Genomic DNA, 19,162 nt, shown 5'->3' on the forward strand with positions numbered 1-19,162 from the left:
ACCCAGAGAGTGGTGAGAATGTGGCGTCGTTGAGATGAATAGCATAGATGCTTGATAAGTACATGAGGGAGAAAGGAATAGAAGGATGTGATGATGGGGTTAGATGAGGTAAGGTAGGAGGAGGCTCGTGTGGAGCAGAAACTCCAGCATAGACCAGTTGGGCCGAATGGCCTGTTTCTGTGAGGCAGGGAGCCGCAGCTGGGGACCCCAGGGGTCGGTCCCCGGAAGTCGGGGGGTGTGGGGGCGCGGTCGGCGTTTGGGGAGGGGGTGGCGGAGAGAGGACCTTGCGGGAGGGGGAAGTTTGGTGATCGGGGGCCTTTTTTTAGGGGGGGGGGAGAATTGGCCATGATTGGCTGGAGGTCGGAGGTCGGTGATCGTGGCAGGGTGGAGAGAGAGAGCCCATGATCAGCAGAGCTGAAGACTTCCTTGAGGGTGCCTGGGGGTGAGCAGTCCTGCTCCTCCTGGAAAAGGCACCTTGTGAAGCCGGCCGCTCCCGCCTCCCTTTCACTGCCGGGTTACCCGTGTCCTGGGAAACCCGCGCAGCAACAGTCAGTTTAAAAGCGGGTTCCCAATTGCACTGTGGGAGCCCGATTTAAATACGTTTATGAAGTGTCCACGGCAGGACCCTCGGACGCCCCGAAACCGGCAATGGGTGCGTGCGCGAAGGGTCGGGGGCTCGTTCCCTCCTTTTTCATGATTAAACCCCACCCCAGCGTCCCTTTCCTGCCTGCCATGGGAGGGTGGGGTTTAATATCGAGGGGGGGCGAATGTCAGGGCCTATCTCTATACAGTAGCTCTACACGCTGGCCCTCTTGAGCATCCCCGATTTTGATCTCTCCACCATTGGCGGCCGTGCCTTCAGCTGCCTGGGCCCTGAGCTCTGGAATTCCCTCCCTAAACCTCTCCGCCTCTCTCTCCTCCTTTAAGATGCTTCTTAAAACCGACCTCTTTGACCAAGCATTTGGTCACCTGTCCTGATATTTCCTTATGTGGCTCGGTGTCAAATTATGTTTGATAGTCGCTCCTGTGAAGCGCCTCGGGAATGTTTTGCCACGTTAAATGCGCGATAGAAATGCAAGTTGTTGAGGAACCGCACAGCTGCTGCGGTGGGGCATCCCAGCTGATTTTTATTTTCCACTTGCGTAGCCCTCAGGCGCTGAGTGAGGCCGGCTGTCATCCGAGTTGAGATCTGCTGCCTCCCTCAAACCGTTCCCTCCGCCCGTCCTGCTCCACGGGGCTCGAGCGGCGCTGCATTCATCCACCACCGGCCCCTTCCGGCGAATGGACTGCGCTCAGCATCAACGCCAGTGCCGGTGTTTGGTCCGCTTCCATTTGTAGCTGTACGTTTTGTTTCTGTGTGGCACAGCACTGGGCACAGCGCATTCTCGGATCGATCTCAAATTTTCGGCAAGAAAAATTAGTTCATCTGAGCCGCATTCGTTGATGTCACCTTGCATCAGCATGAGCCGGAGGAACGTGGGAAAAAAAATTGCCGGGGAATATTTTGTGTGGGCGGATGTGCAGCGTATTATAAATTTCCAGCTGCCCTTGGGAGAATCAATTTATTTTATCTGGAAGCCATGATAAATTAGGGCATGCACATCATTCCGAGCGCGGAAACATTGTTCAGCTCATAAATAAACATTGCGCCCGACAAACATGCGACCCGGCACTAATTCTCGGCTCTTCTTCAGCGTGATTGGAACCTAATGCACTCGTACCTGTTTCAGGTGCAGGCTCTCGGCTGCACAAGCAGGGCTAGCGATGAGGTGTTTGATGCCGGTGCTATTCAAAGGGCGAAGAGATCCAGCTGAGGTCTCCAGTTGCTTCACATCGCGAGTAGCGTCCATTTGTATGCTGTGCAAGCGCAGTCATAGAACGATACAGCTCAGGAGGAGGCCATTCGGCCCATCGTGCCTGTGCCGGCTCTTTGAAAGAGCTCTCCAATTAGTCCCACTCCCCCCTGCCCTTTCCCCATAGCCCTGCAATACTTTCTCCTTCAAGTATTTAACCAGTTCCCTTTGAAAGTTATTGGCCCAGAAATTCGGGTCTCCACGGGTGCGTACGCACGGGGTACTCACCCGTAGGACCAAAGGAAGTGCCGGTTTCGTGCATGCACTGTGCATGCGCGGGAAACCGGCACTTCCGTTCCCCTGAAAGAAGGGGTTGACAGGTGACACGTGCGCCGGAGAGGCAGCGCGTGCGCATCGAACTGACGTTTTTTTTGCAGGTTTCTCCGGGAGGGTAAGTCTCCAGCAGTTACACTTTTAAAAAGCAGGCGCAAGGCCTGCTTTTAACAAGGTAAGTGATGAATTAATTAAAATTAAAACATTTTTTCCACAAGTTTATTATTTTTAAATATTTTAAAGAAAGGTAAGTTTATTTTTAGCCCCGTTAGAAAATGTAATTAATCTTTTCAAAAATTTAAATTATTGTTTAAAATAGTTATTTCATGTAATTTATATTTATTTTTAAAATGTGATTAAAAAAAAATTTATTTGAGATTTTAGTGATGTTTTGGGGCTTATAGTATTTATAGGTTTGACAGGTCTTTCTGTCAAACTTATGAATGAAGCATTCCCTGCTACCATTGGCTCTCCGTGGCCCACGTGATCCCAGGGGACGCATCGAACTAACTGCGCCCCTGGGATACGCAAGCACTGCGCGCCGGCAGTTGGAGGAGGCCCAGGATCGGAATCCCTCGCGGGCCCACAGCTCAACGGCCAGCACACTAGGTAAGTGCAGGTTGGGGGCTTACACCCGCGGGAAGCCCCCGACCCGAATTTCTGGGCCATTATTGAATCTGCTTCCACCAGCCTTTCAGGCAGTCCGGTGACAAAAAATAATTTCGCAACACCACACAAGATCACCTGGTATTAAATGTAATTAAAGTAACATCGATCAGAAAATCTAAGCTCTTAATGTCCAGTGTTGTCACCAGGCTTATTTAGCATATTGGTATCCTCATGCCATCGAAAACCAATGCAAGTTAACATTCTGCATAATACTTCCTCACTCAAATTGCCAGTACTCCACCCTGATGTATACAGCTCAAAATATTTATCCAAACACAGTCCGAGGTAGGAAGGACAATATCGACCCTTGGACTGCAGAGGGGTTTTGTGGGTCAGTGGGATCAGGTATGAAAGTGTCAAGTGCTCGCCGTTACCTCCTGCTGAAACTGCAGTGGCACCTTATAGTGTCTGAGGTTAGCAGAAATTGTGACATGAATTCTACTGAAGGTTTTTCTGCAGTGCTGCACCCAGTTTGAAGTAAGCAAATGGTGTTGGAGGTGACTTTGTGGGCCCAGGTGCGACTGACGCTTGCAACAGCTTTTCTTGGTGTTGCTCTTGTTGTGTGCTCACTGAGCAGTGTCAAAGAATAGAACACAAGTGAATCCAGCCCTGCGCTGGAGCCATATTTTAAAAACAAGCAGTGACTTCTGTGCTCACATAGGTGAGGGATATCTGGAAATGGGTAGCGGAACATTTTCTACTTCAGTTACCCAGTGTCCACATCAGCCTCTTCTGGTCCAGGGATAGATAGCACAGTTACATGCCGATTAAAACCCCCTCCATTCTGCCCCAACTGCCTACCTTAGCCCCCAACCTCCCAAACCTGCGACCTCTTCCACCTAGAAGGACAAGGGCAGCAGGCGCATGGGAACACCACCACCTCCAAGTCACACACCATCCTGACTTGGAAATATATCGGCCGTTCCTTCATCGTCGCTGGGTCAAAATCCTGGAACTCCCTCCCTCGCAGCACTGTGGGAGCACCTTCACCACACGGACTGCAGCGGTTTGAGAATGCGGCTCACCACCACCTTCTCGAGGGCAACTAGGGATGGGCAATAAATGCTGGCCCTGCCAGCGACATCCACATCCCAGGAAGGAATAAAAACAAAACAAAGGACCTCCCATTGGCCCCAGTGAGATGCTTTCCATTCCGACCCACCTCTCTGAGTGAGATTGAAAGTTTATTGCGGAGTTTTGTGCTGAGGATACATTCTCACGAGGAGACTCGTTTCAGGTAGGACCCCTCCAGTCATGTTGTGCAGCTACAGTCGCCCAAGGGCAGTGCAGCTCCTGCCGCCTTGCGTTGCACCTTGCTCACCATCCTTTCTTTTCCTGTTTGATTGCTGAAGGATGGTTTGATTCAACAGTGTGGAGAGACCATGAAGGAGACAATCAGTTCAAAAACAGTCTGTGGCTTCTATACAGCAGCTGGGACTTACGGACTGGACTCAGTAAAGCAAAAGTGAGTACTGTAATGTGTTCTGATTTCTGTCCTATTTGGTCACGCAATGTAACTCACGCTGCTTCGACACTGACGTTAGAAAACTACTAGGCACTTGGTCGAAGCGTTAAACAAAGCTTTAATCAACTGTTTTACAACATGGAGGTCTAGTTGTGTCCTTCACTAGTTCCTGTAAAAGAATGTCCTGCGCAAGCTGGGCCCGTGCCCGAGTATTTATACTCTCCCTGGACAGCGCCACCCGCAGGCCGCTCAGTATTATTTCATAAGTCTTTCTTTCATGACTGATTCATGTCAGACACTACCACTTTTTTATTCATTGTTCTGCTCATCAAGTCAGTGCCAAGGTATGGAACTCTTCCCTGTTCAGACCTCACTCGATCTGCCACGTTGTTCTCTTGGAGCGCACCCCCAGTGCAAGGGGGGACTTGCGTCCGCCAAAGGCGATGTACCCCTGACTCTGGCTGATCTTCTGGACTCAGACAGTCCTCATCATATGGTAGGTGGGCTCCCCGGCCTCTGCCAGAAAGTCCAGATGGAGAGGCAGTGGGGGGGGGGGGGGGGGGGCGGAGTTTTGCTGAAGCCTTAGTTTCAGTCTCAAGCACTCCTGGGTCAGTTCTGGCGCAGGTGGACCCAGAGCTGAGCTCCCATGATTCTGCCCCTCAACGTGTCTGAGCCCCGCCTCAGAAGAACACCCAACTGCACCAATGTGACGTTTCTTCCATTTCTCATACCCACCATCCTGTGGTCTCTCTTGAATGCCAATTAGTGCCAGATTAGGGACAGTTTTGTGCTGTAGGTCCATGTCCACTAAGAACTGTCCAGACACTTCACAGAGGATCCATTCCACCCAGCAGACAGATGGACACTTTCATCCCGTGAGACGTGGCAGGATTTGAGGCCGGAGTCTCGGGCACTGTGCCACCCAAATCCATCAAGACTTCTTTAAATTCGCTACATCTTGGTCCAACCAGGCTAATCCGTGTGCTGCAGGAGGTTGTCCCTCACCCATCCAAGGGACGATAATTGTAGTGAGGGTTTTCATTCTAAAAACCCAAATGGAAATCCTTGAAGGATTCGCCTGTTGCCATGTTCTGGCCTCAGGTGTATTAGGGCGGAGATTCATAGGAACATAAGAAGTAGGAGCAGGAGTCGGCCCTTCGAGCCTGCTCAGCCATTCAATAAGATCATGGCTGATCTTCTACCTCATCTCCACTTTCCTGCACTATCCCCATATCCCTTGATTCCGTTAATATTCAAAAATCTATCGATCTCTGTCTTGAATATACTCAGTGACTGAGCCTCCACAGCCCTCTGGGGTAGAGAATTCCAAAGATTCACACCCTCTGAGTGAAGAAATTTCTCCTCATCTCAGTCCTAAATGGCCGACCCCTTATTCTATAACTGTGACTCCGTGTTCTAGATTCCCCAGCCAGGGGAAACATTTTCCCAGCATTAACCCTGTCAAGCCACTTAAGAATTTTATATGTTTCAATGCGATCACCTCTCATTCTTCTAAACTCTAGAGAATATAGGCCTAGTCTACTCAATCTCTCCTCATAGGGCAATCCCCCCATCCCAGAAACCTTTGTTGCACTCCCTCTATGGCAAGTGATTTCCCTTGTGATGAGTTCCTGATCTCGGTCAGAACCTGAGACAGGACGGGAAGAAAATCCTGGAGTGAGTGCAGCCTGTACTGTTCTCGAAATCTCTTTACAGCTGGAAAACACAGGTAGAGATCTTGATTATAATAAAGAGTACAAAACAGAAATATTAAGGCTGATATTTATTCAATATTGTTTCTTATTGATTGTATTTTTTAAATTGCAGGTGCCTTGAGTGGCTTTTAAACAACCTAATGACTCACCAAAGTGTCGACCTCCTGAAAGAACTGAGGTAATCCACGCTAATTTCAAACCTTCTTGTGCTCACAGTTTGGGAAAAATGAGCGAAATGCTGCTCGTTACTGCAGAGTTCAATGTTTAAGTGGCAGCATAATTCCTCTTTAAAAAGCTCCATAAAATGTATTCACAATGAGGGAAGCTACAGCATCAAACAGTCTGTTGAATGAGTCCAGAGATTTTGCTCCCACTAGCTTTACCCGTCGGCCATTCCAGGTAATAATCACCCTTTGTGTGAAAACATGCTTCCTGGCACCAATCCTGAACTTGCCCTGTACCAATTTAGAAAAGAAAAAGAAGATGCACAATTAAATCGCACCTTTCTCGACCTCAGGACGTCCCAAAGCGCTTCACAGCCAATGAAGTACTTTTGAAGTGTAGTCACTGTTGTAATGCAGGAAACACGGCAGCCAATTTGCGCACAGCAAGCTCCCACAAGCAGCAACGAGATAAATGACAAGATAATCGTTTAGTGATGTTGGTTGAGGGATAAATATTGGCCTCAGAACACCAGGGAGAACTCCCCTGCTCTTCTTCAAAATAGTGGGCGTGGGATCTTTTACGTCCACCCGAGAGGGCAGACGGGGCCTCGGTTTAACATCTTATCCGAAAGACGGCGCTTCCGACAGTGCGACGCTCCCTCAGTACAGTCAGCCTCAATTATTGCAAGGGGTCTTCATCAATGTTCCCTCTAATTTTTTTCTGTACTGAGCGGGCCACAAACTCCTTTGAGTGCGACTTTTTCGACTGAGCAAACTTTAAAACAACAACCACTGTCAAGGTCTCTTGAGAGGGTGCAGAGGAGATTGACTACAATGGTTCCCGGGGCTGAGGGACTTCAGTTACATGGAGAGACTGGAGAAGCTGGAATTGTTCTCTTTAGAGCAGAGAAGGTCAAGGGGAGATTTGATGAAGGTGTTCAAAATCATGAAGGGTTTTGATCGAGTAAATAAGGAGAAACTGTTTCCAGTGGCAGGAGGGTCAGTAACCAGAGGACACAGATTGAAGATAATTGGCAAAAGAACCAGAGGGAGAGATGAGGAAATATCTTTTTACGCAGCGAGTTGTTGTGATCTGGAACGCGCTGTCTGAAAGGGCGGTGGAAGCAGATTCAATAGTAACTTTCAAAAGGGGAATTGGATAATTACTTGAACAGGAAAAATTTACAGGGTTATGGGGAAAGAGCAGAGGAGTGGGACTAATTGGAGAGCTCTTTCAAAGAGCCGGACACAGGCATGATGGGCCGAATGGCCTGCTTTTGTGCTGAACAGTTTACGATTCTAAGTCTGATATATGGTTCAAAATTGTCGCCTGAAGAGACCTCCTTTATTCTCTCGCAAATGCAACCGAGGAACTCTCCCCTCAGACTTTGCGATTCTGACTGGTTGCCTGCCGTTGCCACAGAATCAGGTGCTTCTCGGTCCTACCCATTAATACTTACAGCGGTTGCCCTCGAGTCGGGGCACGCTCTTCACGCACGTTCACGGCCGTGGCCATGGAGCTGCCACAGGTGCCACAAGAGCTAATCATCCTCCCGCTTGTACCTCGAGCTGCCCTCAGGAGAACCAACATCAGCTGTAGTGTTCAGTCAGTGCAGCTTTTTGCCCAATTGAACAGGCTGTCCGGTTTGCGCCGCAGTCGCTGTGTGCCCGCAGAATACCAGGAGACTCTGTTATTGATGCTGGTCTTGTTGTGTCCCTCAGTTCAGATAATGATGCCTTTTTCTCTCCCCCCACCCCCCGCCGTCCAGCATAGGTCTGATGGAGAAGCTGATCAGCTCTCCAGACTTGTTTGTGATGCAGGTGGAGATGGATGTGTACACTGCACTGAAGAAGGTACTTATACAACAACAACTTGTATCTATACAGCACCTTTAACATAGTAAAAACATCCCAAGGCGCTTCACAAGAGCGATTATCAGACACAATTTGACACCGAGCCACATAAGGAGATATTAGGACAGGTAACCAAAAAACTTGGTCAAAGAGGTCGGTTTTAAGGAGCGTCTTAAAGGTGGAGAGAGAGAGGCGGAGAGGTTTAGGGAGGGAATTCCAGAGCTTAGGGCCCAGGCAGTTGAAGGCACGGCCGCCAATGGTGGAGCGATGAAAATCGGGGATGCTCAAGAGGCCAGAATTGGAGGAGCGCAGAGATCTCGGAGGGTTGTGGGGCTGGAGGAGGTTACAGAGATAGGGAGGGGCGAGGCCATGGAGGGATTTGAACACAAGGATGAGAATTTTAAAATCGAGGCGTTGCCGAACTGGGAGCCAATGTAGGTCAGCGAGCACAGGGGTGATGGGTGAACGGGACTTGGTGTGAGTTAGGACACGGGCAGCCGAGTTTTGGATATACCTTGACATTACACGTGGGACCCCTATTATTCACAATTTATATTAACGATTTAAATTTGCCATTGACACCAAATTGGGGGGTGATAGTCAATACTGAGGAGGACTGAAACAATTTACAGGAAGACATTAATAAACTTGCAGAATGGGTATATAATTGGCAAATGAATTTCAACACAGATAAATGTGAGGTATTACATTTTGGTAGGAAGAATAGGGAGGTCACTTATCACTTGGAGGGTGCGAGTCTAGGTGGGGTGGAGGAACAAAGGGATCTCGGAGTACAAATACACAAATCACTAAAAGTTGTGACACAGGTTAGCAAGGCCATAAAAAAGCAAACCAGGCACTAGGGTTTATTTCTAGAGGGATAGAATTGAAAAGTACGGAAGTTACCTTGGTTAGACCACACTTGGAGCACTGTGTACAGTTCTGGTCGCCATATTATAAAAAGATATAGAGGCACTGGAGAGGGTGCAGAGAAGATTTACAAGGATGATACCAGAAATGCGAGGGTATACATATCAGGAAAGGATGAACAGGCTGGGTCTCTTTTCTCTTGTAAAGAGAAGGCTGAGGGGTGACCTAATAGAGGCCTTTAAAATTATGAAAGGTTTTGATAGAGTGGATACAGAGAGAATGTTTCCACTTGTGGGGAAGAGCATAACTAGAGGCCGTCAATATAAGATAGTCACCAAGAAATCCAATAGGGAATTCAGTGAAACTTCTTTACCCAGAGAGTGGTGAGAATGTGGAACTCGCTACCACAGGGAGTGGTTGAGGCGAATAGTATGGATGCATTTAAGGGGAGGCTGGACAATCATATGAGGGAGAAGGGAATCGAGGGTTACGCTGATAGATTTAGATGAGGAAAGACGGGAGGCGGCTCGAGTGGAGCATAAACACCGGCATGGACTGGTTGGTCTGTATCTGTGCTGTATATCCTGTGTAATGATAGAATAACCCAGAGTCTGCACAAATCTGTAGTAAGTTAGTCTTACATAGTCCTCCCAGTCTCAAAAATCCAACAGTCTCGGAGTGCACTCCAGAGTTTAGAAACATTTTCCACTTCTGTTTTGTTGCTGTTACGATGTGAACGACAGACAACGGAACGGGCCAGTGTGACATGTTAGGTCAGACGCTAGGATTGAGTTATTGGACTACTCCTTTGCCAGGACGAGAATGACAATCGAAGAGTTTGAAAATTGCCCCTGAGTTGGGTTACATCCTGCCTGCTCCAGCCGGCTGATGAGCACAATTTAATGAGACACCGGGATGTGTGAGAGGGGGGTCATTTTTAAAGAGTTAGCTATGTCAGTGGTTCTCATACTTTTCCGTGTGAGAGACCCCTCTCCCAGCCCAAATACTGACACACTCCAGAAATATTGTGCCGGATATTAACGCGGTGGGGGGGTGGGTGCTGCTTTGAGGTCGGGAAACTCATAAGTACCGTTGCCCTCCGGTCCCGCCAAATTTAACGGCAGGACCCGATCAGCATTTTTTTATCTCCGTTTCCCTGCCGCAGCCAGCCAGATTGAGAGGCTGTCGGGCTGGCAGTCCTTCCGCACCAGGCCACAATCACAGAGCGGAGCGGAGAGGAGGGATGGAGAGATTGGACGCCTCGGGGGAGATCAGAAACCTCGGGGAGATCAGAAAAGTTTGTGGGGGTTGAAATCCCCCCCCCCCATTAATTCTGGAAACGTCCTGAAAATATGAACAGGCTGCTAAGCACCCCCCCCCTCCCCCTTACAAGTATTGACACACCCCCTGGGGATCATGTGGAAGAGCACCCACTGTTTCACCAGAGTGACTTGTTTCCATTCCCATGACCAGAGGTCCCGTCAAGACTAAACAGGCATCGCAGAGAGAAGACTTGTCTCCAGTCACTGCAGTTAAGGATACCCAGTTTAGTGCCATCGACAATGGGACAAGGTATTACACATAAGGAAAAGCAGATATCTGCCAAGTTTCTCTTGTTTATTGCCTTGCGTTGCATCTCGTTGACATTTGCAATATTCATGACGAAACCATTGTGAGCGCTGACATGAATCAGTCATTCATGAAAGAAAGACTTATGAAATAATACTGGGCGGCCTGCTGGTGGCGCTGTCCAGGGAGCGTATAAATACTCGGGCACGGGCCCAGCTTGCGCAGGACATCCTTAACAGGAACTAGTGAAGGACACAACTAGACCTCCATGTTGTAAAACAGTTGATTAAAGCTTTGTTTAACGCTTAGACCAAGTGCCTAGTAGTTTTCTTACGTCAAGCGCCAATCAACTTTCACTTGGCCATCCAGTGCTTTCAAATTGCTTTAACTGAAGTGTAAAGAGTTTTAAACTTTCGGCATCAACTGTACTCCACAATGCACATTTTGCGGTTGCCGCAACGCAGTCTGGCCGGCAGAGTGAGTGTGCAAACACAATCAGAGCGTGGAGCGAACCTGCTGTGTTAATCCCCCCTGTGCCTCGGACTCCGTTTGAATTGAACCCTTATTTTTGCAGTGGATGTTCCTTCAACTGGTGCCCTCCTGGAATGGCTCCTTGAAGCAGTTACTCACTGACGCAGACGCCTGGTTCTCCAAGCGCAGGAAAGGTGAGTGGTGTCTGGTGGGCTTCTTGCGCTGGTTTATCTGACGGCGATCACGGCCCGTGTGTTAATGCAGTTCGCTGCCCCTGTGAAATGCACACTGACCGTAGAATGCATTTGTTTCTTGCATGCATTAAAATGATGAGGGGCCTAGGTAGACTGGATGGGAAGGCCCTATTTCCCTCAACAGAGGGCTCAATAACCAGGGGGCATAGATTTAAAGTGATTGGTAGAAGGATTAGAGGGGAGTTGAGGAAAACTTTTTTCACCCAGAGGGTGGTGGGGGCCTAAAAGGGCGGTAGAGGCAGACACACTCACCGCATTTAAAAAGTACTTGGATATGCACTTGAAGTGCCGTAACCTGCAGGGCTACGGACCAAGAGCTGGAAAGTGGGATTAGGCTGGCTAACTCTTTGTCGGCACAGACACGACGGGCCGGAGGGCCTCCTTCTGTGCTGTAAATTTCTATGATTCTATGCAATGCGCACATTTTGTTCAGGAAAATGAGGCCATAACCATGTTGTATGGGAAATGTTATAATAGCGTCTGTTTGTCTGTTTTGTTGCTACCTGTCCCCATTGAGGATAAGCAGACACCTTACGTTAAGCCGCACACTGTAAAGTTTCTGTTGACATGCGAGAATCCCGTGAATCTCCCATTTCCTCGGGATATTTCTTTAAGTGGCCAGCTTCAATGAACGCAATGTGCAGCAGCCATCACAGCTACTTAACGCTGTGTGGAACCCGTTTATTTAGTGGTGTTCCCCAGGGGTTGGTACTAGGACCACTGCTTTTCTTGATATATATTAATGACTTTGGTGTGGGTGTACAGGGCACAATTTCAAAATTTGCAGATGACACAAAACCTGGAAATATAGTGAACAGTGAGGAGGAGAGTGATAGACTTCAAGGGGACATAGAAAGGCTGGTGGAATGGGCGGGCATGTGCCAGTTGAAATTTAACACAGAAAAGTGTGAGGTGATTCATTTTGGTAGAAAGAATGAAGAGAGGAAATATAAACTAAAGAGTACAATCCTAAAGCGGGTGCATGAACAGAGAGATCTAGGGGTATGTGTGCACAAATCATTGAAGGTGGCAGGGCAGGTTGAGAAAGCAGTTAAAAAAGCTTATGGGATCCTGGGCTTCATGAATAGAGGCATAGAGTACAAAAGCAAGGAAGTTATGATGAACCTTTATAAAACACTGGTTCGGCCTCAACTGGAGTTTTGTGTCCAATTCTGGGCACCGCACTTTTGGAAGGATGTGAAGGCCTTAGAGAGGGTGCAGAAAAGATTTACAAGATTGGTTCCAGGGATGAGGGACTTCAGTTACGTGGATAGACTGGAGAAGCTGGGGTTGTTCTCCTTGGAGCAGAGAAGATTAAGGGGAGATTTGATCAAGGTGTTCAAAATCATGAGGGGTCTGCACAGAGTAGATAGAGAGAAACTGTTCCCATTGGCGGAAGGGTTGAGAACCAGAGGACACAGATTAAAGGTGATTGGCAGAAGAACCAAAGGCGACATGAGGAAAAACTTTACGCAGCGAGTGGTTAGGATCTGGAATGCGCTACCTGAAAGGGTGGTGGAGGCAGATTCAATCGTGGCTTTCAAAAGGGAGTTGGATAAGCACCTGAAGGAAAAAAAATTGCAGGGCTACGGGGTAAGGGCAGGGGAGTGGGACTAGCTGAAGTGCTCTTGCAGAGAGCCGGCACGGGCTCGACGGGCCGAATGGCCTCCTTCTGTGCTGTAACCATTCTATGATTCTAAACCTGACCTTCTGATGGCTGAAGCACTTACTTGCCCATTGTGTAATAAATAGAATATAAAAAGCCGTAGGAGTCAGTATAGTGCAGTCAATTCACATTGCCTGTTTTCACACGCATTCAAATTTGTGGTATCTGTGCACCTTACTGCTCCATTTATGAGACTGTTTCCCATTCACGGATAAGGTTTGATTAGCAATCTTCTTCCCTTTCCCTCGTCTCCCAGCAAAGGCGCAGAGGGATGTGCCAGAATATATCCAAGGGCGGAGGTTAAGGGCGGTTCAGCTTCAATAAGAAAGCAACTGAATCTTCACTTAATTGAAATCAAAGCATTAAGCAACAGTTTTTGTGAATCCGTCAGTTTGTGTGGGTTAGAAGCAGCCCGTAACAGTGTGGCCTGGGGATCGGAGAGGGCCTGAGTGTGAAATTATGGGCTGGATTCAGTACCAACTGTGATGTGCAGAGGATTCAGTGTGAGCCCGGACATGTCAGAAGGTCACTCGTTCTGGTCAGAGCCTGGTTTGCCTCTGCTGTTGTCTTGTCAGCAGCTTTCCTTTGCAGTTTTGTGGCATTCAGTTGCTTGTTTACTTGCCCACCAATGTGGAAACTCAATTTGTTTACTCTAATTAAAAGCAGGGACCTTACCCAACATTTATCTGGTTGCAGGAAGAACTGTTCGTTGCACCTTGCTGTTGGATTGACAGGGTCGATGCTGAGAGGATGTTTCCCCTGGCTGGAGATTCTAGAACCAGGGGTCACAGTCTCAGGATAAGGGGTCGGCCATTTAGGACTGAGATGAGGAGGAATTTTTTCAGTCAGGGGGTGGTGAATCTTTGGAATTCTCTACCCCAGAGGGCTGTGGAGGCTCAGTCATTGAGTGTATTCAAGGCTGAAATCGATAGATTTTTGGACTCGAGGGGAATCAAGGGATTTGGGGATCGGGCGAGAAGGTGGAGTTGAGGTTGAAGATCAGCCATGATCTTATTGAATGGGTGGAGCAGGCTCGAGGGGCCGAATGGCCGACTCCTGCTCCTAATTCTTATGTTCTTATGATGGTTGTCTACGGTTATGAAGCTGTGTAGTGTGGCTCTGCCAATATATGATGCCTGGCGCAGCCAGTCGCCAACGCAATAATTCGCTTTCATTAACAGCTGTTGCTGGCTAGGATGCCCTAAGTAATTTGTTGATGCATTTTGTCAATTCAGTAGCAATCACTTATAACCAAGTCCCTTTGAAAGTTATTGTCATGCACAATCATCCTAGTTTTTCTACTAGGCGAAAAAAAAAACATTGAAACATGTCAGGGCAAAATATCGCCAGTAAACACCAGTCGATATGGCCCCTGGGCACGTTCAAGGCCAAGATGATGAACATTGGCGGCTCTCGTGCTTGGAGAGATACTGGGACTGCCTGTTTAAAGCGGGGCTAACTGTTTCAATGAGTGAAGTGTATGTTTAATGGGCAGTAGCTGGAAACCTACGAATGATAACTGCCCATGCTTTTGACCCAGCGTGCACTTTGACACAGCCAACATCACGGTGAGTGTAGCAAGCCCATGGGTGGAACAGACACCCCTGTCGCTGTGTTTAGTTCACTGGATATATTGCGGTGTCCCCACTGGGCTCCCTCGCCTTCAGAAGGTAGCAGAACAACTGCTCGGTTTGACCAGGGCTTAGGCTGCAACCTGCCAAACAGCTTTATTGATAGTAAATATAAACAGGAGCAAAGATCAAAGCAGATTTAAAGAACATTACTGTTACTCTTCAGAATATAAAAAATAAACAGTCAAATATCCTATGCTAACACTGGACCTGAGGCATGGTCCCTGACCTTTACATGGGATTTGCTGCTAATTGTCCAGAGTCCCTTCTTTCTCTTACTGTCTGTCTGTCTGTCTCCCTTTCTGCCTCTCTCTTTCTCTCACTCTGTCTCTCTCTCTCTCGGTCTCTCCTGTGGTGTATGTGCCTTTAAGAGCAATTATGGTGTATGTGCCTTTAAGAGCCCCAGGTGTGCGTAATGCCGGTAATTGCCACTTGGGCTATATAAACCTGTGTATTGTGTATATCCTTTAGAAACCCCCCCCAGACTTGCTTAGTAAATACCTATGAACCAACTCCTGTCTTCAGTGTCTTTATCTACACACGGACACTACAGTGGCGACGAAGTGGAAACGGACTTACCTGCGATTCGGCAGCACCTCAAGGACATCGATTCCTCCAGCGTCCAGAAGACTCAAGGAAGTAAGAGAAACTGTGGTTTCACCAGCTGGCCAAGCTGGTGACAGGTACTGCGCTAATCCTTCCTGGGCGTCAGGCTGGAGCTCCAGCGGCGGGCTCTACAGCTGAGACAGGCAGCGAAATCGGAGGCAAGCAATAACGGACTGGGAGGGTGCACTCGAGAGACGGCCGGCGCGGCAAGCAGGTCAGCGTTTAGACCTCCGTCGGGAACGAGTCTCCAACAGTGAATAAACGGAAACCACAGTAAAACAGCGTTGTTATCGGTAGCAGCGGCGGGAAAGCGCGGGAAGCGCCATATCGTTGCTACAGAGAGAAAAAAAAAGCGCGGGAAGTGCCATATCTTTTCTGAAATGCCTAAATCTGGTAATATTGAGGCTTTTGATGGCGAAATAGAAGATTGGACCACATACGTGGAAAGAGTAGAGGTTTATTGCACTGCAAATGGAATAACAGATGAAAAAAAAGCTTCAGTACTTCTGAACTTAATGGGCGCGAAGACATACGGGCTGTTACGAAATTTAATCACTCCAGCCAAACCAAAGGACAAGACTTTTAAAGAAATTGTTGATACCCTGCAGGAGCATTTAAACCCAACACCGCTGCTGATAGCGGAACGATTCAAGTTCTTCAAGAGAAATCAACACAAGAATGAAAGTAACGCTGATTACCTAACCGAATTAAGAAAGCTATCAAAGTACTGCCAATTCGGAGCAGGACTATCGGATTATCTTCGAGACAAATTTGTTTGCGGTCTCTTAAGTGAAGGAACACAAAAAAGACTGCTTTCTGAAAAAGATTTAACATTGGACAAAGCTTTCAGTATGGCTGTATCATACGAAGCAGCAGCAAAAGGAGCTGCAAAGATACAACAAGAGACACAGGACTTCGGCACCCATAAAGTGACACAGGAGTTCGGAAGATGTTATCGCTGCGGCAGATCCACCCATAACCAGAGGGACTGCTGGTTCAAGGGCAAAGCATGCAGGCAATGTGGTAAGATTGGACACATTGCACGGGTATGCCAATCTGGACAAAATAAATCCACTGACAGAAAACAAAAAATCAATAAAGAAAAGTACAGGAAGGTACAAATGATGACGGATAATAGCTCCGAAGACCAGAATAGCGATAGCGACTCCGGAAACAAGAGACTAAGCTGTCTCAAATTACATAATGTACTTGCCAAAGAGGATTACCAAACCATTTGGGTTACCCTCACAATAGCAGGGTCCCCAGTTAAAATGGAGCTAGATACAGGATCAGCTCTAACCGTAATAAATCGACGAGATTACGAGAGGCTATTTTCGCATATACCTCTAAAAGACACATCCATTATCTTAAAAACATATACGGGGCAGAAAGTCTACCCCAAAGGAAAAATAAGGGTGCCTGTGGTATACAACGGCAAAGAAATACAAAAGTTGTATTTATACATTCTACAAGATGGTGGTCCACTGTTGTTGGGACGTGAATGGATAAGGAAGATACGTTTAGACTGGCACTCCATTCAGGCACTGACGGTGACCAGTAAGGAAAAAAACAATGATGACATCATACCTGAACGATTAAAAGACATCTTGGCCAATGCCAAAGAAGTGTTTCAAGAGAAACTAGGAACCTTGAAGGCATCACCGCCTCAATAAAAGTGGAAGATACAGCAATTCCAAAAATTTTTAAGGCAAGACCGGTGCCATACGCAATACGTCCGGCAGTCGAGGCAGAGCTGAAGAATTTGGAAAAGGCAGGCGTATTATCCAAAATAGATTGGAGCGAATGGGCAACACCCATCGTTCCAGTCATGAAAAAAACATTGAAAAATAACTCTGAGGAACAGAAAAAAATTCGCATCTGTGGGGACTTTAAGGTGACTGTAAACCCGGTCCTTCACACGGTACAGTATCCTCTTCCGAGGATAGAAGATATTTTCGCCTCACTATCCGGAGGGAAACGTTTCACAAAAATTGACTTGGCACAGGCATATTTACAGATGGAGGTTGAGGAGACCTCTAAAAAGTATCTCACAATAAACACACACAAAGGCCTGTACCAGTACAATCGACTGGTTTTTGGAATAGCATCAGCTCCAGCTATCTGGCAAAGAGCTATGGAGCAAGTCCTGCAAGGGATTCCAGGGACTCAATGCTACCTAGACGACATCCTTATAACAGGAGAAAACGACAACGAGCACCTTGCCAATTTGGAGCAGGTGCTCACTAGGCTGAAAGAACGGGGCCTACGAGCAAATCGCCCCAAGTGCGAATTTTTCCAAAATCAGATATCATATTGTGGCCACATAATTAATAAGGAAGGGTTGCATAAGTCACCTGAAAAAATTGAAGCAGTCATAAAAGCCCCAGCACCTGAAAATGTTTCACAATTAAGGTCATTCCTGGGATTAATAAATTACTATCATAAATTTTTACCGAACTTATCAACTATTCTACACCTTCTTAATGATCTTCTACAGACAGGAGTGATTTGGAAATGGAACGAAGACTGTAAACGTGCCTTCCATAAATGTAAAGACTTAATCACATCCGAGAAAATTTTGGCTCATTACAACCCATCACTACCAATCAGACTGGCGTGCGATGCATCCCCTTACGGCATAGGAGCGGTATTGTCCCATAGATTCCCTGATGGCTCGGAACGGCCGATAGCTTTTGCGTCACGCTCATTGAACTCAGCTGAGCGTAACTATGCCCAGATAGACAGGGAAGCACTCAGCCTGGTATGGGGAGTGAAGAAATTCAACCATTACCTACACGGACAAAAATTTACCTTGCTGACTGACCATCAACCCCTCATCTCCATATTCAACCCTAAAAAAGGTGTCCCCATTATGATGGCACAAAGACTACAGAGGTGGTCCCTTTTTCTAGGGGCACACCAATACAACATTGAATACAAAGGGTCAAAACAGCATGGGAATGCTGACGGTTTATCACGCCTACCGTTGCCAACGATAGAAGAGGCACCTACAGTAGACCCAGTAGAGATATTCCACTCTACCATAGTGGAATGTCTACCGGTGACAAATTCTGCCATTGAAAGGGAGACAAGAAATGACCCTACTCTCTCACGGGTCTACGATTTAACAGTGAAGGGATGGCCAGCACATGGCGAACCACTGTTGCCAGCATTCTCGCAAAGAAGAGAACAGCTGTCAGTGTGCCGAGGAACCTTGATGTGTGGATCCAGAGTGGTGATTCCACCCAAACTCCAGGATAAAGTGCTAAAGGAGCTTCACGAGGGGCATCTGGGTGGAGTGAAAATGAAGAACCTAGCTAGGGCGTTTGTATGGTGGCCAGGTATCGATGGAGACATCGAAGACATGACCAAGAGCTGCCTAGGATGCCAGAAGGTCCAAAATGCTCCGCCACAGGTACCTCGACATCCACGGGAGTGGCCCTCATCTCCCTGGCAAAGGGTGCACATCGACTTTGCTGGTCCATTTATGGACTCAATGTTCTTAATCGCAGTTGATGCACACTCCAAGTGGCCGGAGGTAATAAAGATGTCCTCCACCACCACAGAAAAAACCATCACAGTATTAAGGACCATATTTGCCAGGAATGGGCTGCCGGAGCAGATATGTTCTGATAATGGACCGCAATTTGTGTCCGAAGAATTCAGAAAGTTCTTAAAGAACAATGGGGTAAAGCACTACACGTCCGCCCCATACCATCCCGCCACCAATGGATTGGCTGAAAGGTTTGTCCAGACCTTCAAGAAGGCCATCAAGGCCATGGGTAATGAAGACATAAAACTTCAGCACAAGGTGGATAACTTCTTATTTGCATATAGGAATGCAACGCATATGGTTACTAACCAAACTCCCGCCATAATGTTCTACAATAGAAACCTAAGATGCCGGCTGGATTTGGTCAAGCCCAACATCCGAAGGGACGTGGAGAACCGGCAGTTTCAGGGCATGAATGAAAGGCCAACTAGGGCCTTCCAGATAGGCCAACCGGTTTTGGCCCGGGACTACCGTACCGAGAAATGGCAGCCTGGAACTATCTGCACACGATTAGGACCACTGATGTATACCGTGGACATCAGAGACAGC

The 19,162-nt window shown here is 47.7% G+C and overlaps 1 protein-coding gene across 2 annotated transcripts in view; it reads left to right on the forward strand.

Annotated features, from left to right (window-relative positions):
- gmcl1 (germ cell-less, spermatogenesis associated) overlaps nt 1–19,162 on the forward strand; it is a 103,844-nt gene that overhangs the window by 39,467 nt on the left and 45,215 nt on the right. Inside the window, exons 5-8 of one of the 2 annotated variants that reach the window (XM_085970904.1) lie at nt 4,166–4,260; nt 6,088–6,153; nt 7,909–7,993; nt 11,007–11,097. In XM_085970904.1, coding sequence (XP_085827030.1) covers nt 4,166–4,260; nt 6,088–6,153; nt 7,909–7,993; nt 11,007–11,097 — 337 coding nt within the window. Of the gene's footprint in view, nt 1–4,147; nt 4,261–6,087; nt 6,154–7,908; nt 7,994–11,006; nt 11,098–19,162 lie in introns of both variants that reach the window. The other variant, XM_085970903.1, reaches the window with a different exon arrangement.

This window comes from Somniosus microcephalus, chromosome 30, assembly GCF_052327205.1.
Source record: "Somniosus microcephalus isolate GS21.2 chromosome 30, FLI_Smic_1.0, whole genome shotgun sequence".
Lineage (NCBI taxonomy): Eukaryota > Metazoa > Chordata > Chondrichthyes > Squaliformes > Somniosidae > Somniosus > Somniosus microcephalus.